Genomic DNA, 21,336 nt, shown 5'->3' with positions numbered 1-21,336 from the left:
ATGCCAAGGTCAAGACTATGAGGTGAGTTCATTTCAATTCTCTTAAGCTATGAGTCCAGTGGTTTACAATGTTAAAGCGCAAACTGGTCGTTTCTACGCAAAGCAGATAGGATTTTCTTTTTCAAGTAGGAAGCGGAAAGTTGTTTTTGTACTTAATAGTTTTATATAACCTTTTAAATGGCACCTCCATCATGACTGAAATAACAAATGCAGAGAAACTTAATTTACTAAAATATTCTAAATTATCTTTATTTTTTAGGTAGGTAAACTGTAATTACTGCTGAATTACCAAATTCATTCACACACTGTCTTGCCATACAGGGGATATAGAGTGACAAACAATAATACAAAAAAATAAGATAAAGACAGGTTTAAAAGGAATCAAGACCAGAGAAAAATAGTTAAGCCTTTGGGAAAGAAAAGACCCACACACTTAAGAATATTTTGTAACTTTTAAGTGCTAAAAAGAACCTTGCATGAAATAAAAAGTTAAAAAAAATAGAACAGCTGCAATCCTATGAGAAAAATGCTGTCTCTAGAGACACAAAGTCACCGTGAGCTACTGCACCATCCATGTCACTTAGAAAGCAGGCCTTGTTTAGGAAAACACGATACCGGAGTCACACTTTATGGTGCTGATGAGAGTGGAACACCATACAGAACCGAGATGTGATTTAAAGAGCCCAGCCAGGCCTAGTGGCACAAACCTGTAATCCCAGCATCTGTGAGGTGGAGGTAGGAAAATTATCAACTACAGCCTGGGCTGTATAAGACCCTGTCACTTCTCCCACGTGTTCCTTCATTTCTATCGAGATGATATTATAAATTTCTTCATGAAGTCCTTTACTATACAATCATGATCACGTCCTAAACTCAGTAAAGCCACAGAGAAGCTAAAGTTTCAATGGCTGGGGTTCTTACATGTGCCCCCCCTGTAAGCTCAGTGAAGACTTGGCTTTTGTGCTGCAGGCCTGTGTGTTCAGTCTATACAGTGCCTAGGCCTCACGGATGGTCCTTGAGTATCTGCTAAAGGAGCAAACACTCCAACATCAGGGAATTGGCGGTCCTGCCAGCTGCTAGGATGACAGCTGAACGGGAGCTCAATGGTTCTCTTTCCATTTATAGATGTCATTAAAGCTTTTAACGCGCTGGACAAAGCTAACAGCTGCTCCTCTTCTTTAAACAAGAAATGATTCATTTCTCTCCACGCGTAACACCTAACATTTGAAAAGATTAGTGAGTCAGGTATAAGCACCAGGGTATGACGTCTGAGGTGATTCCTTGCTTGGGGACCATTTTTAGTCCCGTTTGCTTGAACAGCAGTGAACAATGTTTATGGAAGCGTTTTATTTGTGATCTCTAAATACTGGATACTATGACTCCATTTGGTCTTTTAAGTATGTAAAATCATTTTCCATTTAGAAGAACAAACACATATGTAGCATCTTTTTCACCAATTTTTAATGAATCAGGGAAGCACTAGGTTGTAATGTATGTTTGTCTATGATTATACATATATATTATTGCATCTTATTTAAAACTATTTATGTGCTCATTTCTTTCTCAGTAGTGAGAAAGCTGCTATTGGCTAAGTACAATTATTTGTTAAAAGATCCCATAAATTTTCTTTAGACTGACACTGTATCCAAAACAACTGAATGATGTCAGTGAGATCCAAAAAACGTCATCTGAGAAATGTTCAAAGGCGTCTCATTGAATACAAACAAGGAGATGGTCAATGAATGAACAAAACAATTTATGAACGAACAATTTCCTTACAAACCAAATAACTTCTTGTTGAAACCATCATACCATTATTTACAGATTAGCATTCTTTAGAAATATACACAATAGTTAAAAAGATTAGTTTTTACAAAAATGAGCCCCTAAAAATGATGTGTTTAAGAACTGTGACTTGGGAGGCTTCAGGCAGATCTTTTTGAGTTCTGGAACAGCCAGAGCTGCATAGTAAGGCCCTGTCTCAAAAACAAACAAACCAACAGAATTGTATTTGTATTAGAGTTTTACATTTAGAGTCCTGTGGTAATAAACACGATTTCTAGTCAAGAAGTATTTGATTATTTCTTAAGAATGATCTTTTTTTTTTAAAATAATACCGTCAAAACATTAAGTGGTACTAAATAAAAAACTTTATTAAGTCCAACATGATATAGTCACTTAATATCTGTAAATTGCTATTTTACAAGCATTAGGTACAATATAAACATTTACAATCCAGGTACATTTCAATTACAATTTTGAATATATCTTTTAGAAAACTGGTAGTTTTCTAAAATCCAGGAGTTTTTCCTTAATTATTAAAAACTTTTCATAAAATATAAAATATAAAAGCTATAAATATAAAAACTATTCCATGCCTAGAGCAGGAAAGTGGTATCTTTTAATCTTGAGACACATTTAAATAGAAACCCAGTTCAACTCAAGCTCAACTCATTACTTCCCAAAGTCCCTGCAGTGTGAATCCATCCTTCAGTTTCTCTATTGCAAGCCCCAGTTCTTCTGAAAATACAGGTTCACGGTCTTGTTGCTTTGGGGAAGGTAAGAAGATGAGGTGGGAATGGAAGGCGGGCAAAGAAGAGGAAAAATAAAAAGTGTTTCACTAAGTTAGTGAATGCTAAATGCTGTAATATTGAAACTCAAAAAATAAATAAATAAAACAACAAGAAACTAAAGGTAAAATGTCCTTACCTTATTTCCATCAGCAAAATAAGCCTATAAGAGAAAATAATATTTTGCTTGCTTCATACAAAATAAATCAGGGGTCTAAAGAACAGGCAGTTAATTTTCAGAAAGATTTTTTTTTTTTTTTTGGTTTTTCGAGACAGGGTTTCTCTGTGGCTTTGGAGCCTGTCCTGGAACTAGCTCTGTAGACCAGGCTGGTCTCGAACTCACAGAGATCCGCCTGCCTCTGCCTCCCGAGTGCTGGGATTAAAGGCGTGCGCCACCACCGCCCGGCTTTCAGAAAGATTTAATGACTAAGTATATTTCACATTTGGTTACTGTGCAGTTGATAACTTCTTCACCTATAATGTTGCCTCTTATTTCTTGTGGTGGTACAGGCCCTTAATCCCAGCACCGGAGGAGACAGAGACCAGTTAGAACTTCCCAAGTGTGACCAGACTGGTCTACACAGTGAGTTCCCCAGCAAGGGCTACACTGTGAGACCTCATCTTAAAAACAAAACAACAAACATTTTACAATTTCCTATGCCAGTATTAATGTCTGTAAGAGTTGCACTCTGTTCTAGCAGATAGGCTTTCTGTTGATGTACAGCACTGTTAGCCAGAAAGGAAACGATGACTTCTCTACTTCTGCTTCAGAAGATGATGGCAGAGGGACTATAGAGATGGCTCAGCCGTTAAGGGTACTGGCTGCTCTTCCAGAGGTCCTAAGTTCAATTCCCAGCAACCACATGGTGGTTCACAACCATCTATAATGGGATCTGGTGCCCTCTTCTAACAGAACATTGTATTCTTAATAAATAAATAAAATCTTTTTTTAAAAAACAGCAATGCACATAAAAACAAACAAACAAACAAACATAACCCAAAAGCAATTCCCAGCACCCACATGGCAGTTGTAATCCATCCCCCAAGAGATCTGATACTTCATACAGACAAACGTGCAGACCAAACACCAATAAATACATCATTAAAAAAGGCTCAGAGCTGGGCATGGTGGTGTATGCCTTAATCCCAGCACTCTGGAGACAGAGGAAAGGGGGTGGATCTGAGTTCAAGGTTAGCCTGGTCTACAAAGTCAGTTTCAGGACAGGACAGCCAGGGCTACACAGAGAAACCTTGTCTCAGAAACTAAAAAACACACAAAAATAGCAACAAAATCAATCAACCAAGCAAAAAAGGATGGTGGCTGCAATACCAGCACATGAATTTGGAGGCAGGGGCAAGAGTTCTTCAAGGCCAGGGGCTGGGAAAATGGCTCAGCAGAGAAGAGCATGTAGTTTAATCCCCAAATCATATCAGCCAGCTCACAACCACCACTAACTCCAGTTCCAGTAGATCTGAGGCCTCTGCCTCCAAGAGCCCCTACACTTATGTGCACACACTCATACACAAACATGATTCAATGTAAAACAAACCACAACAAAACAAACTAACCCCGAAACAAATCAAAATACCACTTCAAAGTGTCAGTATACAGTTTGAGGGTGGATTGTGCCAACTTCACATCTTTATTTGAATCTCTTTGTTGCTGGAGGGAAGGTACGTGCTGTGGTCAGAATCATAAGCCTGTAGGCATGGAAACACTAGAGAGCATCCACCTGCCTCCACCTCCTGAGTTCTGGGATTGAAGGCTTGTATTAACACACCCAGCCCAACATTATTAGTATGTTGGCTAGTTAAATAGTACATATTTGGAAACAGGAAAGTATTTTTTTTTCAAATACGTATCATTCTAAAATAGTGTAAATTTAAAAAATCATTTTATAAAGATGAATTCTGTAAAGACTTTAAATTAATTATCATAAATCAAATCCTCTAACTGTTCTCAAACTATTTCCTAGGTTGCTTGGGAATTTGTTTTGTTTTTAGGGTTTTTTTTTTTGCTTGTTTGTTTGTTTGTTTTGTTTTTTCAAGACAGGGTTTCTCTCTGTTGTGCTGGCTGGTCTTGAACTCACAGAGATCCGCCATCTCTGCCTCCTCCCTAAGTTGGGAATTTAAAAGTCTTCTCACAAAAGAAATTCTCTCACTTAAAAAAACAAAAGTCTCATGTTTTACAACACTGTACACAGTTACACCATTATTCATTAGACATGACTCATCATGAGTCTAAACATCACAAGAAATCTACTAGTTCTTTCTGGTGCTCACCACAAAAGCATCCGTGTGATCATCAGAGTCTATTTCCACATCATCTGGAATCTGTTCAACTGTCAGAGCTTCAAGTGGCTGTGGCTAAAAATTAAGATGTCAGAGTCAATATGAAAGAAGTTCTTTTAGAAAAATGCAGTGTGAGAGCTGCAGATACTTGTAAAGGTGACAGTGAAGACCACTCAAGTCAGTCCATAGTTCGTATTCTTACATGAAAACTAAGGTGAGTTGTAAAAGTTAAGCAAAAAGGTTTTTTTTAATTTATTTATTTATTATGTATACAACATTCCTTCCATGTATGCTTGCATGCCAGAAGAGGGCACCATATCTCATTATAGATGGCTGTGAGCCACCATGTAGTTGCTGGGAATTGAACTCAGGACCTCTGGAAGTTCAGTCAGTGTTCTTAACCACTGAGCCATCTCTCCAGCCCTAAGCAAAAAGTTTTAAACCTGAATTCAACATCATCAAAATAATTAAAACTAGCCGGGCGATGGTGGCGCACGCCTTTAATCCCAGCACTCAGGAAGCAGAGGCGGGCGGATCTCTGTGAGTTTGAGACCAGCCTGGTCTACAAGAGCTAGTTCCAGGACAGGCTCCAAAACCACAGAGAAACCCTGTCTCGAAAAACCAAAAAAAAAAAAAAATAATTAAAACTAGAAATGTGTACATATATTGTACATAAATGTGTACATATTTAGAGATTTTTTTTTCTCTTTGAGACAGGGTTTCCTTAGTGTAACAGCCCTGGTTGTCCTAGAACCCACTTTATAGACCAAGTTGGCCTCAAACTCACAGAGATCCTCTTGCCTCTGCCTCCCAAGTGCTGGGATTAAAGGTTGTGCCTGAACAGGCTGCTCACCTAGGCTGGGCAAGAGGAATGAATGATGGCAATCAACCGGAAGACAGTAAAGTCACCAGTTAGAGATGGCCAGTCTGAGGCCATGCTCACTTGACCATGGTCTACATAGATGGTTAAGTTGGTACACAGTGAGTTTAGTTTTGAATTTCATAGGTAGTATGAAATCAATTCAGCAAACTCTATATCCACAATATTGAACACATTACCTTTTCTTCCATTTCATAATTCACTCCAAATATCGGGCTGGCAGAATAGACTTTGTGAAGTGAGTTGATCTCCTTAACTGATTCATGTAGTTTTTCCAGAGGGTCTATTTTAAAGCCAAGAACATATCCTCCACTCTATGAGAAAAAACAAGGAAAAAACTAAAACCAAGTCTGAGGAGCAATAGCTACAGAATGCAATGGATGCAGGCTAACTGTCCTTGCTCTGGAGCAGCACAGCCAAGCGGCTCCAAAGAAATTAAACTCTGTGTTCTGAAAATGGCAAACACAAGAGAACAGCAAGTCTCCAGGGTGTCGTGGAAGGGCTCATCTTCCGACTTCTCTCCCTAACGCCTGCCTCCCTCATATTCTGTAGTATGTCCAGATCATCTTTAAACACAAGCCCATCTTCCCAGGTGAAAAATATGCACAGTGGAGTGTGAGGGCCAAAGGAACTTAGTTTTGCTAGGTCTTGAGAAAGAACAGACTATCCATTAAAAAAATGCTCCATTTGAAGCTATTTCCTTAAAGGGTTTGCAAACCACCTTGACTGTGATTGACCACAGGTTGGTAGATAGTTTTTTTTTTTAAAGTATCATACTATAAGAGATAAGAACATATTTTGTGTTAAAAGCACATACTTTTTTGGGGGTTCAATTCTGGTTCAACAACTAATATTGGACAGTATTCTTTCCTTCCTTTTTCTAAGCCCCATTTTAAAAAAAACCCATGGAATGGTTATCAAGTGGTTGTATTACACAGAATAAAGAATATCCTGTTGGTACACTTCCTGGGATATCGTACTTAGTAATGGCAGTAAGAGGCCATGGAAAAGAGAGAATAGACATTCACTTTTAAATCTAGAATTGATTTTATAACTTTGCCCCTGTGTTGAAAAGGAAGAACAGTTGTTGGGTATACCGTGAGGAAGCAGAGGGCTGGGCAGTAACTACAACAGTCCTCTAATAGCTTACTTAAACAATGGATTTGGGGGCGTGGTTGCACATGCCCTGTTATCTCAGACTCAGGAGGCAGAGGCAGGAGAATCACAAGCTCAAGATCAGCCTCATCTACACAGAGTTCAAGACCATAAGTAAAGTATTTTAAAAGTTTCAAATGTGCTTTTGCAAAAACACCACATAATGGGTAGACAGCAGTTCATAGTCAGATACTGTTCAGTCTGTGAGAATATAAAATCTCAGAGTATATATGCTTCTCTCCATGTCCCTGTTTCTCAAAGCAAGTGTGGATCAAACAAACCCAGGATGAAAATATAGCTCCATCCCTACCAGCTTCAAGATTCTGGAGAAGATGCTTAACCCCTGCGGGCTTCAGGATCCTGGACGGTAAGAAGGGAAAACAGCCATTTCATGGAGTTATTAGATTGAGAGAATGTATGAAATATGTTGACCTAGCACAGTGATTTCCCTCATAATTTCATCAATGTAATGATTATAATGATTATATCCATCTAAAGAGCAAACTGGCAGAGAGTAAAATGGTGCCCACACCTACAATCCTAGCACTTAGGAGGCTGAGGCTGAGGTCCCTGAGGTTGTGGTCGCAAACACACAGGAAGTAATTGTCTCAATGGAGACAATTACTATAAGATTTCAAACACTTCATAGATCTCCATGTTATAGCTGATATTCTTGCAAGTAAACTGGTTACTATAGAATAACAACTAAAAACCTAGCCACACAGTTAAAAATGTATCAGTGTAATAAAAATGTAAAATATCTTACCTGCTGAGAGCTTTCTATGACAAGAGCCAAACCAAATTTTGAATCTCTAATCTTTATTGAACGCTATATGAAATGAAAAAGAAAAGACACATTTTTATTATCTAGTAGCAGTGAGTCTTTAATTACACATCTATTTTAATTATGTATTGTGCCTATAGCACTGGCTTCTGAAAAGGGTCTCATACCTCAGGCTGGCCTGGAACTCTGGGAAATCCTCTACCTTAACTTACCTTAGTGTGAGCTAGCACATCTACTTTTGCCAAAGAATTACTCTTCCTCGTCTAAAAGGCAGACACCCTCTACCCTCTTTCCACAGGGTCAGAAAACGACGAGACTCCTACTGAAGACAGATGGCCAGTCGACAAAACCATGTAAGAAGACAACCATGGAAAGCCACCCGATTTCAATATTCCTGATTGCTATAGTCAAAGGGTTGTTTTACACAAAAGGCCAGCAATTTTCAGTTATTAGGAGCCAGTGACTTTCTCGGCTCCTAAAACAAGATTAAAGTTATATGTACCATTCTGTTTCTCACACCTTGCTCTGGTTAGTTTTTTTTTTTTTTTTTCAAGACAGGGTTTTTCTGTAGCATTGGGGCCTGTCCTGGAACTAATTTTGTAGACCAGGCTGACCTCAAACTCACAGAGATCCACCTGTCTCTGCCTGCCTCCTAAGTGCTGGAATTAAAGGCATGTGCCACCACCACCTGGCTCTGGTTAGTTTTTTGTCAAACCAACAAAAGTTTGGGTCATCTGGTAAGAGACCACCTGAACTGAGAGATCAGGCTGGCCTGCTGGCAAGCCTGTATGGCATTCCCATAATTCATGATTGATATGAGAGGGCCCTGCTCATTGTGGATGGTGCTACCAGGGTAGGCAGTACTGGAGTCTACAAGAAACTAGGCTGAGCAAGCTATAGGGTTTTAGCCAGTAAGCTGCATTCCCCATGGTCTTTGTATCAGTTCCTGCCTCCAGGTTCCTGTCTTGTTTGAGTTCCTGCCCTCACTTCCTTCAGGGATGGACTGTGCTATAGAACCATAAGCTAAAACAAACCCCTTACTCCCAAAGTTGATTTTGGTCAGGGTGTTTTAACAGCAACAGAATTCCTAACTCAGAATTTGTGCCAGCCCATGGGGTACTGCTGTGATAGATCTGACCATGTGTCTTTGGGAGGACTGTGGCGGCATTTGGACTTTGGGCTAGAAAAGCCACTAAGTGCTTAAAGCATAACGGACTGTTTTCTTCTCTGGGAGCAAGTGAAGTGATATGGACACAAACCCTTTGCTCCCCAAGTTGCTTTTGGTCATGATGTTTCATCACAGCGACAGAAAACTAAGACGAACGTTAATCTTGACCTGTCTATCTAAACAGGTGACACAGGCTGGTCAGACAGGGTGCGCGCACATGCACAGACACAATCACACACACAGACACACACACGCACACAGTGCTGGGGCTGTGGAGCCGTGGCTGAGGCTGGAGCTGAAGCTGGGGTATGACTCCTAAGTGACAAGCTGTGATGTATTGTATTGCAAGCTGTTTGGGTCAGGCGGAATTCATTCCAAAAGTTGCATTTGGCAACTCTATTCTTAAACAACAACAACAAAATTCCATCTGAAGACCAGACAGCGCAAGGCTGTTCACTACTCAGTAAATATTCAGCACAACAGGGGTCAGGCTAGGTAAGCCGCAGCCACATAATGGAGCACAGAGCAGCAGCAAACAATGCATGGGGGCATAACTCTGTAACCCCAACACTTGGGTAGGCACTTGGGTGGGTGTAGCACGAGGATTGCTGTGAATTTGAGGCCCTTCCTGGATGGCATGGTGAGTTCCATCAGTCAGGACTATAGAATCTCTGCCTCAAAAAACATTCCAAACTAAACAAAACCAAGCAATAAACACAGATATCAATTTATCAAGCACACGTGTGTTGACACTCAGCCTTGACAACTGACCATTTCTGTCTGGAGACGTAGCTCAGTGGTAGACTACTTGTCTACTTTGTACAAGGCCCTGGGTTTGATCTCCAATACCACAAACAAAACAGATGATCGTGTTTCTTTAGATTTCCTTCCTATCAAACTCTGACTATCCATTTAATGTGCTGCTTCCTCTGCTCCTCAACAGCAGGGCTGTGCGCTGGCTCACGGTCTTGACTGTTGATCACGGAGCACAAAGTGATACTGTTTTAATGAGGGTTTCTGCTGTGATAAACACCATGACCAAAAGCAACCTTGGGAGGAAAGGGGTTATTTCAGTTCCTGCATCCTAATCGTACTCCATCACGAGGGGAAGTCAGGGCAGGAGCTGGAGGCAGGGCTGAAGCACAGGCCAAGGAGGACTGTTGCTTAGTGGCTAACTCCTTTTTTCCTAATCTTTATTTACGTGTATGATCATCTATCTGTGTGTATGCCATGTATGTGCCTTTGGAGGGTGTCGGATCCCCTGGAGCTGGAGTAACAGGCGACTGTGAGCTAACTGCTATTAGGACTAGGAACTGAACTGGGTCCTCAGAGAGAGCAGCAAGCACTCTTAACCACTGAGTCGTCGCTCCCGCCTCTTGGAAAGCCGCTTGCTGTGGAATAATCAATCCTTCTGTACCCTGTGAAATGTGTTGCTCTCATTGTTAATTAAAAAACTGACTGCCTGACAGCTAGGCAGGATTTGGGGGGCAAAGAGAACGCTGGGAAGAAGAAGGGCAGAGTCTGAGGAGTTTCGAGCTAGATGCAGAGGGAACAGGATGTGTAGAAAATGAGATGATGGGTTACTTTAAGTTTGTAAGAGCTGGCTGGAGACAAACCTAAGCTATCAGCTGAGTGTTTATAATTTATAAGTCTCTGAGTGGTTATCTGGAACTGGTGGGACAGAAAAGTCTGCCTACAGTTGTTTTTTTTTCTTTCAGCGTTGGGGATTGAACCCAGGGTTTTGAACACACTAGCGAGGCACTATCAGGGAGTTACACCCCCAGTCCTTCAGTCCTTTTTCCTTCCTTTTCCGTTTTTGAAACTTGGTCTCACTATGTCACCTTGGTTGGTCTGGAACTTGCTAGGTATACTAGGCCTGAACTTGGGGAAATCCTTCTACCTTTGTTGCTCTAGTATTGGAACTAAAAGTATCTACTCTGCCTGATTTATAAATACCTTAAGCCTTTTCTGTTAAAATAACAAAATCAACATTTTGAAAACTTGCTTTTATTTACTTATTTTTAACTATACTTTAAAATTATATTTATTTACTTTTTATTTATCTGGGGAGGGACACGTGTATATGCCAAAGTGTGTATGAGTAAGGAGGTCAGAGAACAACCCGTAGAGTTGGCTGTCCTTCCGCCATGTGGATCATCGGGACTGAATTCAGGTTTGCTGGCAAGCACCTTAACCTGTGCTGTCTTACTGGCCCCAAAAGCATGCTAAAAAGAAAAAAAACCTAGAACTCATATAACCCCAAACATCCAGTTATTAACTATACTAATACTCTAAATTGAAAGGCGGTAACCAAAATGCATGAACTTACAATTTGCAGATATGGTATGCTGACATTAAAACTGTCGTTCAAGTTTGCATGCCACACAATCCTCACATTGGTAATAAAAAACGTTCCTAAATTTCCCTGCAGAAGAGAGAGAGGTACATCAATGATTGATTGTATTCCCAGTCTGTTTTCTAAGACCCAGAATAATTCTGATTATCCCAGCAGTAGATTAATAAAGAAGTTAGTATTATGGACTATATATTCTATACTATATACTATATAGTGACTCTGCTATTTCCAGGCTGGCACAGTTAGATGTGAGTGCCTGGACCCTGGTATCATTAAGCAATAGGACACCAATACAGTTAAAACATGAGAGTTATTATATCTGTCTGAGAACAAAGTTCTTTTTAAATTTTTAAAAATTTATTGTGTGTGTGCGTATGTGTGGAGTTCACAGGACAACTCTCTGGAGTGAGGTTTTTCTGCCCCCTTATGGGATCCGGGAATCAAACTCAGGCTATCAAGGCTGTACGCTTGATAGCCTGAACCATTTCAATGACCAAAAAAAAAAAATTCTATTTGGTATATTTTGTCAACTGTAGATTGGGAATTTGAATAAATAACCCATGTTTTTGCTGTTTTGTTTTTGTTTTTGTTTTTTAACACACCTTAGCCAGATGATAATCCCAGCACTCAGGAGGCAGTGGTAGGCATCTATCTTTGGGAGTCTGAGGCTAGCCTGGTCTACAGAGTAAGTTCCAGGACAGCCAGGGCTACACAGAGAAACTCTGTCTTGAAAAATATCAGTTAAACAAGTAAACAAAAAGGTAACCCCCCCACAAAAAGGGCTTTAATATAGTACCTGACACACAGCATTTTTTAAAAATTACATCTTTCTATACTTACTCAAATTTGAGCTATGCCTGAGCAAAGGAGTTATGTCAACTGAGAATAAAACTACGGTATAACCCCCATCGACCTATCAGGATATATGATGACTCTTTAATACGGACTATATCAAAACTACAGCCAGATGTGGTAATTCACCCCATAATCTCAGGACTCGGGAGGCTAAGGAAGGAAGACCATGAGTACAGGGCCAATGTGGGCTACACAGTGAGACTTTGTCTCCAAAAACAAAACTTGGGGCTAGAGAGATGGCTTAGTAGTTAAGAGCACTAGTTGCTCTTTCAGTGGACTCAGGTTCAATCTCCAGTATCCACAAGGCAGCTCAAACCATCTGTAATACAGTTCCAAGGCAGCCAATGACCTCTATCTTCCAGCCTCTATAGGCACAAGGCACGCATATGGTCCACAGGTATACACAGGCAAGATACCTATACACATAAAATAAACCACCACCACCAACAGAAACAATGAAATATATTTTTTTAATTATATGTTTATATTGAGGCAGGGTCTCACTTTGTAGCTCTGGCTGGTCTGGAATTCACTATGTAGACAAGGCTGGTTTTAAATCGATGGAGAACTAACTGCCTGCCTCTGCCTCTTAAGTGTTGGAAGTAGGCTGTGGCACCAACCTATATAATTGTATTCATGTGCGTGCGCGCGTGCATGTGCTTGGATATGCACATGTGAGCGTTAGTGTCCATGGGGGCCAGAGGCACTGATCTCCCTGGAGCTAGTGGCTATGAGGTAGTGGGTCTGAAGCCCAGTACTCAGCTGAAGAAGCCGAGTTCTAGGGCAGGTTGGATTATATAATAAGGCCCTGTCTCAAAGCTAAGCACAAACACAGGATATAAGGTCTCTGTGGAGCCAGGTGGTGATGTGGCGCACACCTTTATTCTCAGCACTCAGGAGGCCGAGACAGGTGGATCTCTGTGAGTTCAAGGCCAGCCTGGTCTACAGAGCTAGTTCCAGGACAGGCTACAAAGCTACACAGAGAAACCCTGTCTCGAAAAAAACCAATAAATAAGTAAATAAACAAACAAATAAATAAGGTCTTGGTGGAACTGGGTGTATGCTTATAAACCCTGAGACCCAGAGAACAGAACTAGGCGGGTTCTCCATAAATTCTTGGCCAGTCTGCTTTACATGGTGAGTGCCAGGGGTACTTCTGTCTGTCCACACCAGGGCTCGCCTCTGCCAGTGTGTCATAGTGATGAACTGGTGCGTGGGCAAGTGTGACTCCGTGTTTCTCACCCATGGAGCGAGCAGCCTGAACAAGATCATGTCTGAGGCCCGCTGCCCTTGTTGGTTCTCTACAGAACAGAAGCCGATGTAAAGGGCACAAGACCATGAAAGTTAGAATATCACTTAAAGCTATAGTTTATCCACATCTCTAATGCTAACTTTAACAATCACACCCACCCAATCATGAGTGGGAAGTGGCTGCTGAGACAGCCCCAGAAGTCATCTCTTTACGCAGTACCTGGTCGCTGGATAAATTCCAAACGCCGTTGATCTTATCGTACACGTGCTCTTGTGGTAACAACCTCAGCTGCTTGTTTTGAATGACTGCACTTCTCAGTTTAAAGTCACGGTACATTTTAGATGTCTCATATGCTCTACAGAAAAGGTGAAAGCAAAGACCCGTGACTCCAAGCAGAAACTGCGGAGCTGTGAGGATACGTTTACTCGTCTACTAGAGACATCGCGGTTAACGCTTGAAGATTTCACTCAGTCATTATGCTGAATTCAAACCGTCTCCAGCTGGCTGTTGTAGCACATGCCTGTTAGCTCATTACCTGGGAGGCTGAGGCAGGAGAACTGTTTGTTGACAGTTTGAGGGCATCCTGGACAACCTACTGAGTTCTAGTCCAGCCTGGGCTATAGAGACCATTTCAAACAAAACAAAACCCCATAGAACAAAACAATAGTTTCCCTTTCAGTGAGGATGAGTAGTTCTAGCTTCCCATCTGGTGGCAGGATGCTGACACATTTACTGCAGTGCCCAGTCCTTCATTTCCCAGGGTTAGTCAAAGTTATCAGTACTCTATGGACACAGGCAAAGGTCCAGTTAGTATTTTCACTATGGCCTGAAAATATTATGCTTGTATCTATCCATGCATAGAAAACTCTATGTCGATGCTAAAGAGTATCTAGGGTGGAGAGGTAGAGGGAGAAAAAAAACCACAAAATCTGATTTCCCTTTAGTTAGGATTCTGTCCCGTTGTTAAGCAGTAGAGTTTGAGCATCCTGTCTATAAATCTTAATTTCCTCTAGTTCATTATCATCAAGATATAACCAGTTGAAGAATGGAACTGCTTACACTATTCATTTAGAAAGCAACAAAGTGTTTTTATTTTTCACATTTATGTGTGTGTGTGTGTGTGTGTGTGTGTGTGTGCGCGCGCGCGCGTGCACACCACAGTACATGTGTAGAGACCAGAAACAACTTGTGGCAGTTGGTTTTCTCTTGCCATGTCGGTTCTGGACACAGAACTTGGGTCATCAGGCTTGGCAGGAAGCACGTTTACCTGCTGAGCCATCTTGCGGACCCAGAACACAATATTTTTATATTATTAATAGAAAGCAGCTCCTATGCTCCCTTCATAAACCACTTCAAGCTTTTCATTTTATCGTATTCTTAAAAATTAAATGTCGGCTTTGAACTTACTATGTATTCTAGTCTTGATCACAGTACTTATTAAGACAAACAAAGAGCTATGATTTAAGTGTTTGAGTATAAAAATTGAAAACTATATGTTGTTGCTATAGTGCTTGACCTTGACTATGCTAGGCAGGAGCTCAGCCATCGAGCTGTCCCTCACATATCCCAAGACAAACACTGGTACATAGATGGTCAGAGAAGCATGACTAATAATCCGAAGAATTATAAAGAAAAATTGCTTAGGGAAAACACCTGAATGTCTATTTGTATTTCTGAAAATCTTTTAAACTCATTACATAAAATTTTTTATCTTGGTCAATAATTTAGTAAAAGCTTTCCAATAGTCTTCCATTTTACAAAGAGTAGCAATACATAGTCCAGTATGGCCCAGACCCCCAATCCTCCTGCTTTACCCTCTGGAGTGCTGGGATTACAAGTGTGCACAACTACCCCTGGGACCTTGCACACTTTATTCTTTCAAGGTGCTCGATATATGATAATGAGGTGTATTATTCTAAATACCTGGGATATAGGATAACGAAGTGTACTATTCTAAATACCTGGGATATATGATAACGAAGTGTATTATTCTAAATACCTGAGATATAAGATAATGAAGTGTATTATTCTAAATACCTGGGATATTTGCAACTAGAAGATATTGTTGTACATCTAAATTTCATCCTTTATACCATTACATCAAAATAATTTGACATATTCAAAAATCTGTGAGGGGCTTCTGTACCTGTGCACAGCGATCACAGAAGTAAAAAGTCTAGGGCTTCCAGGAACCAGATTTGTGAAAATAAACTCAAATCTGGTGGCGTTACATTTTGTCAGCATATAAAGAGCTTCAGTTTGGCCTCGTAGTTTCTGTAAGGACAAATTTATTATAAAGTTCAGAGTTAAAGTGCAAGTTTCCATTTAAGGTGGAAGCAAGCCTTAACTTTAAATATCTAATGTTTTCCACCACACATCTACTTCACTAGGACTTTTCAGACTTACGGAGTTAGTAGTTCTTGTTGTAATATTCAATATGCAGTTGTAACCAATAGCTACAATTGAAAAAAAGACAAAGAATATAAGGAGTATGAAATCATAAATGGACAAACATAATACAGTAAAAAAATTTAAACCTAAAACTTTAAAGCTTTGAAAATTAAACATGAGCAAAAGTACAACTTTTAAAGTTTTTATGAGAGAAGTTCAAATTGAGGTTAGGGATGTAGCTCAGTGGACAGAGAGCTCTTGGCAAAAATGAAGCTTACCACTGAGCTTTGTCCTCGGCACTTTGGATTTTTGTGTTTTTGTCTGTTTTAAATACAAAATCCACCATCCAACACTCCTGAAAAAGTAATTTGTTTTCCTTTAACATCTTATTTAATAAGAATACTTACAAAGATTGACTCTGGGTAATGCCAAGGAATGCCAGATGATTCTTAAGTTTGTTACTAAGAGTCTACCTAAAGGCAAAGCAAGAAAGAATAGATTAGCTGAAGGTCCTTTTCAAAGCACAGAGTGAGATGGGAATGGGAACTGTGGCTCAACAGCCTGTGTGTGGGTCGATGTCCAATACTTATTTTAGCTGCATCCTGTGATCCAGATGCTCAAACTGAGCATGGTGCTGCTGCATGCTGTGACCCAAGTGCTCAGGGACTGAAGTTGAAGGTCAATACTAGCTGCCTACCAAGTCTGAGGTCAGTCTGGTTTAGATGATTTAAAAAAAATAAATATAGGTTGGGCAAGGTAGCACCTGCTGCCATGACTTGCCTGTTACGATGAACTCTAACCTGGAACTGAGAGATAGAATAAACCCTTCCCTAAGTTCCTTTTGTCCTGTGCATTGGCACAGAAACGAGAAATGTGATACACAAGTGCTATATGAGCGGCTCTTAGCGTTCTCATTTTGTGTGCCTGTGTTTTTGTGTTTGTGGATGCACACATTTGCAGAGATCATGGGGGAGCATCAGGTGGCCTCCTCTACCATTCTCCCAGCCCCACTGATGCTCCTATGCCAGCCTGACCCAGTGCATAAGAAGCATTCTTAAGTGCTGTGCCATTGCTCCACCCCAACAGCGCTCATTCAAATGAACCATGCACTTATATAGCCAATCCAGCTAGTGGTACAGGCAAGAAAGGTTGACTGCAGACAAAGTACAAGTTCTTTGGTGCTAGACCAAGAAGTTCAGAGTTAATCCTACTAGTAATAAAACTGAGTTGGGGGGGCTGGAAAGATGGCTCAGCGGTTAAGAGCACTGGCTGTTCTTCCAGAGGACCCGGGTTCAATTCCCAGCACCCACATGACAGCTAACAACTGTCTGTAACTCCAGTTTCTGGGGATCTGATACCTTCACACCAACCCACATAAAATAAAGTTAAACAAATTATTAAAATGAATAAATAAAACATTTTAAATTACATTTATTATTTTAAAAAACTGAGTTGGAGTTTAGGCTTAAAATAAATTTTAAGAAGAGTTGGCGTAGTGGCGCATGCCTCTATTTAATCCAGCACTGAGGAGGCTGAGACCAAGACAGGTAGATCTTTATGAGTTCCAGGCCACCACCAGACATGGCTACATAGTGAGACACTGTCTCAAAGGGAGAGAGAAGGCCTGGCAGGGTGCGGCACACCTTTAATACTAGTACTTAATACTTTAGTACTTGATACTCTAGTACTTTATACTTAATACTTCAGTACTTGAGAAGCAGGTATATCCCTGAGTTTGAGGTTAGCCTGGCCTACAACAAGAGTCCCAGGACAGCCAGGGCTATAGAGAGAGACCTTTCTCAGAAGAATCAAAAACAAGAAAGGAAGAAAGGAAGGAAAGAAGGAAGGAAGGAAGGAAGGAAAAAAGGAAGGAAAAAAGGAAGGGAAAAAGAAAAGAGAGGATGTTGTGGTTGAAATAGGTATGGACCTCTTAGATTCATGTGTTTGAATGCTTAGCCTATAGAACAGTAACAAGCTTTTAGGTCCAGTTGGTTGCACACTGACCACTGGCTGTTTTGTTTTTAGCTTCAGGCAGTTTGATTTGGGAAGGATGTTAGAGTCCAGCCACAGCTGTTTCTCAGTGGCCCTAAGCGGGGGAAATTCCCACAGGACTTTCTGCTACTTGACAGACAGACTTCTCAGTGTAGCACTAACGTTCTCTTTGTACATGTCAACTTCTTCAATCTGAGGGGGCTGTGCAGTACTTCAGGATTAAGGTGAAGTGTGGCTAGAGATACTATAGCCAAGAATATTTAATGGTCATCACTCTGCATTCTTTTAGTGGGAGGTAGATCCAAGGGCAGGAACTAACTAGTCTATGGTGCTTACAAACAAGGTTCTTGGAGCTTTAACCATTATACTAACAAATCTCATGTCATTAATGACAGGCTAATGCTGAGGGAGAAGCGGTGTTTCCTATCTGTAGGATTAATACCTACCTTTTCCTCTGCTGGAGAAAATCTGTGGACTTCACTGTTTTCTTCTCACAATTACATTTACATATGATGCTTTTCCCCCAGCTAATGTGAATCAACACATATAAATTAAACTACAAATAAATAAAACTCAAATCTACTCACCTCTATCCCCATTATTTCCTTTTGTGTCTTCAATCGAATCTAAACAGTCAATAAGGACTTCTCCGGGTCTTGTTTTCATCTGTCTAAAATAAACATAAAACGGTGCCGGTTAGAACTTCACCTCTGTTACCAATCTACTCAGGGAAGAGAGATGTAGGGCAGACAATAGTGTAATAAATACAACACTGAGTGCTCATGCAGTTGAAAATAACTTCCAGACCCTGGGGTATTGGGGGCCTTTGGGGTCCAGCCCCAGGGTCCTCTTCAGGGTCCATATGAGATGCTACAGGAAATGAAAGAAACTTTCTGTATCTGAAGGTGAATGAATTCTCTCATACTGTGCTGTTCCAAACAATCTCTTTATTCTTCTGCTTCTATTCTAATTCTCATGTCCTAATTCTAATTCATCCTAGAGTCTTCTCCTCTATCCTAGGAACTAACTCTCTCACTTGGACCTTGAAGCAATGAGAAAAATTACAAGAGTTACCTCTCATTGGTCAAAAGCACATTTGTAGGGTAAACGATAAGGAGCCAAGCCATTTACCATGGCAACACAAGGCTCCAAGGTTTCCTTACTCCAAGGAGTAAGACTGTGACCAGACCAGGGGTGGGGCACAATGCCCAGTGACAAACTTTGAGACGTAGGTCTATTGTCGGCAGTCTTGGAAAGTGAAGAACTGGCATGCTTTCCTTAGGGTGATTTGTGGAGCAACCTTGTGAGACACCTGTGACTCTGACCTTGTGCACAGCTGTAAAGTTTTAAACTTATGATCTGTTTACAAAGAGCCTTTAGTCTAGTTTGAATTTGTGCTGAGATAAAAATGTGCTAATTGTGTGCAGTTAGTCTGAGCCAAAGGAACAAAGCAGGCATCTAAGTGTCTACAGTCCTCCTGGGACAATGGATCTAGTTATAAAGCATGCCCTAGTATATTTTCTTTTTTTTCTTTTTTTGGTTTTATGAGACAGGGTTTCTCTGTAGCTTTGGAGCCTGTCCTAGAACTAACTCTTGTAGACCAGGCTGGCCTCGAACTCACAGAGATCCGCCTGCGTCTCCTAGTATATTTTCTATATATCAAAATTATACAGCTAAATGAAAAGTCACCTTCCTGACCACTCACAGATATATGTGTGCCCAGTCGATGTAATGTTTTCACAAGATAAATACACAAGCAGTGGGAAAACACCGAAAGCTGTTCTTAGGGAAGAAATGAAGTGGCGCAAGAGAGGAATTACAGATACAGGCAACGGCTTTCAGAGTCAGTGGTTCTGTAAGCCTTGCTAGACAGGGTTATCTCCATCAGCGTCTGCTGGGTGGACACCTGAATGCCAACTGCCATATGCTGTATACCTCCACGGCCTCTGACACCGGGAGTCAGTGAGACCTCAACTGACCAGGGCCACTTGGGAGTCAGCTAGGTGCAGAACTGGAGTCCTGGATAACTAAAAGGAAAAGAGCAAAGAGAACATGACTGAAAACAGGAACAAGAAAGGTAAGAGAGGTGGCCGGGGCCGGGCGGTGGTGGTGCACACCTTTAATCCCAGCACTCGGGAGGCAGAGGCAGGCAGATCTCTGTGAGTTTGAGGCCAGCCTGGCCTACAGCGTGATTTCCAGGACAGCCAGGACTGTTACACAGAGAAATCCTGTCTTGAAAAACAAAAAAGAGAGAGAGAGAGACAGAGAGAGACGGGGGGGGGGGGGGGGGGGGCAGGCAACAAAGAGAACTGAGTTGTTACAGAAGTATAGTTGGGTGACTGAGGAGACAAGCTATTGAAGAATTGGGGACTCCATGACGATAGGGTGATGTCTGTGGACAACAGACAACTCCCAAGAGGCTTCTAGGTAGAGGAAGGACAGCAGGCAGTTATGGAAGGAACGATTTTAAAAGGAGTTGTATGGGAAGCACCCTCAGGGGCAAGGGATATGGCTCAGCAGGTAAAGGTGGCTGCCACCAAGACCGATGACCTGAGTTTGGTCCCTGGGACCCTAACGAAGGAGAGAACTGACTTCTGCAAGTTAACTTCTGACCAACACGCCTGCACGGAGCACACAGAAAGGACTCCTATTGAGCTGTCTCCATGGTTCCTTTTGCTCAGTTGTCTTTACACTGCAGCTCATCTTCTGCATCCAGAAGGAGGAAGGGTATGTGATTAGTACTCTCTCTTATTTTTTTTGTCTCTATCACTAAGTGATAAGCATGTGATAACTGTCTGGTAACTGAAAATGTTTATGAAAAATGGAGTTTTGTTTGGATTAAGAGACACACCCCCACCCACTCCCATGAAAGGTGTGTAACCAGTTACTGTGGGTTGTAATTTTACAAATATCCCTTCCCTTGACTTCATAAGGGAACTAATACCATGTTAGGCATCCAATTGCCACAAAAACTGAGAAATACATCAGTATTTCATTTTTCCATTCAAGGAGGTACTGTTCATAATAAAGCACCATTAGGAAGTTGCTGAGGCGCCACATATCTATTGATCCGAGAACGTCAGCTTTCGTGCTTTCCAACTTTTATTATCTCAGCGCCCCCCATCCCCTCCCCCGACATCTGGGCAGGAAGGTTTTTAACCATCTTTAAAGCATACTCCCCACGAACAGGGCTTCTGTTTAACAGGCACGAAAAGATTTAGATGAAAGCTCGGCCTGGACACGAGGTTTGTGTGGTCGGAAGTTTTGGTGACTCCCACCGCCCTCATTTCATAGTCACACCAGGCCTTCAGAGGCAAGGCTATTCCAGATTTGGTCCTAGAACCCCGCTTTCGGGAATCCCTGCCCTACATCCCCTCCACCGCCGGACGCGGAGGGTCACTGCCTTGATGGCTCCCACTCGGGATGGGCAGCGGGCCAAGGCAAGGCCGAGGGCGGCAGGGGACCGCAACGGCGAGGTCCCAGCAGGGTTCCAGGGCGTCGCGGACACTCACTGCGAGGACACGTCGAAGCGCACGTCGCGGTCCTCCCACAACACGTCCAGCACAGACATGGCGACCGAGGTTCCCCGCCGACGCTGTCCACTGCGGAGGTTCTGCGGCGTCTTGCGGGTTCCAGGGCAA

General features: G+C 41.6%; 1 protein-coding gene and 1 long non-coding RNA gene across 3 annotated transcripts in view; one reads left to right on the top strand and one right to left on the bottom strand.

Annotated features, from left to right (window-relative positions):
• The window catches only part of LOC121433296, an 8,489-nt gene extending 254 nt beyond the window's left edge, over window positions 1–8,235 (top strand). The window contains exons 2-3 of the long non-coding RNA XR_005972300.1: window positions 7,159–7,264; window positions 7,980–8,235. This is a non-coding gene — a long non-coding RNA (uncharacterized LOC121433296). The remainder of the gene's footprint in view (window positions 1–7,158; window positions 7,265–7,979) is intronic.
• Window positions 1,738–21,336, bottom strand: Bbs5 (Bardet-Biedl syndrome 5). Of its 2 annotated transcripts, none has more exons than XM_041631672.1 (12): window positions 21,208–21,336; window positions 18,283–18,365; window positions 16,111–16,176; window positions 15,719–15,768; window positions 15,459–15,586; window positions 13,532–13,667; window positions 11,179–11,274; window positions 7,664–7,726; window positions 5,922–6,056; window positions 4,854–4,937; window positions 2,710–2,733; window positions 1,738–2,548 (listed from the first exon to the last, which is right to left on the bottom strand). In XM_041631672.1, the coding sequence occupies exons 1-12, from the start codon at window positions 21,264–21,266 to the stop codon at window positions 2,447–2,449; spliced, it is 1,026 nt and encodes a 341-aa protein (XP_041487606.1). In that variant the 5' UTR covers window positions 21,267–21,336; the 3' UTR covers window positions 1,738–2,446. The 2 variants fall into 2 exon arrangements, with proteins under 2 accessions (XP_041487606.1, XP_041487607.1); XM_041631673.1 differs by having other exon boundaries at window positions 18,283–18,361; window positions 21,208–21,251.

The sequence above is a fragment of the Microtus oregoni genome, unplaced genomic scaffold, assembly GCF_018167655.1.
Source record: "Microtus oregoni isolate MIOR12 unplaced genomic scaffold, Mior012 000037F_ref0000500, whole genome shotgun sequence".
Taxonomy (NCBI): domain Eukaryota; kingdom Metazoa; phylum Chordata; class Mammalia; order Rodentia; family Cricetidae; genus Microtus; species Microtus oregoni.
Note: the sequence above shows the minus strand (reverse complement) of the source record. Positions and strands in the feature narration are given on the sequence as shown.

Coding starts and splice junctions, on each gene's coding strand:
- Bbs5 (XM_041631672.1), bottom strand. CDS start 21,266: ATGTCTGTGCTGGACGTGTTGTGGGAGGACCGCGACGTGCGCTTCGAC. Junction 4,938..5,921: donor ATTATGAAATGGAAGAAAAG/GTAATGTGTTCA, acceptor CTTAATTTTTAG/CCACAGCCACTTGAAGCTCT. Junction 2,549..2,709: donor ATTTTGCTGATGGAAATAAG/GTAAGGACATTT, acceptor CCTTCCCCAAAG/CAACAAGACCGTGAACCTGT.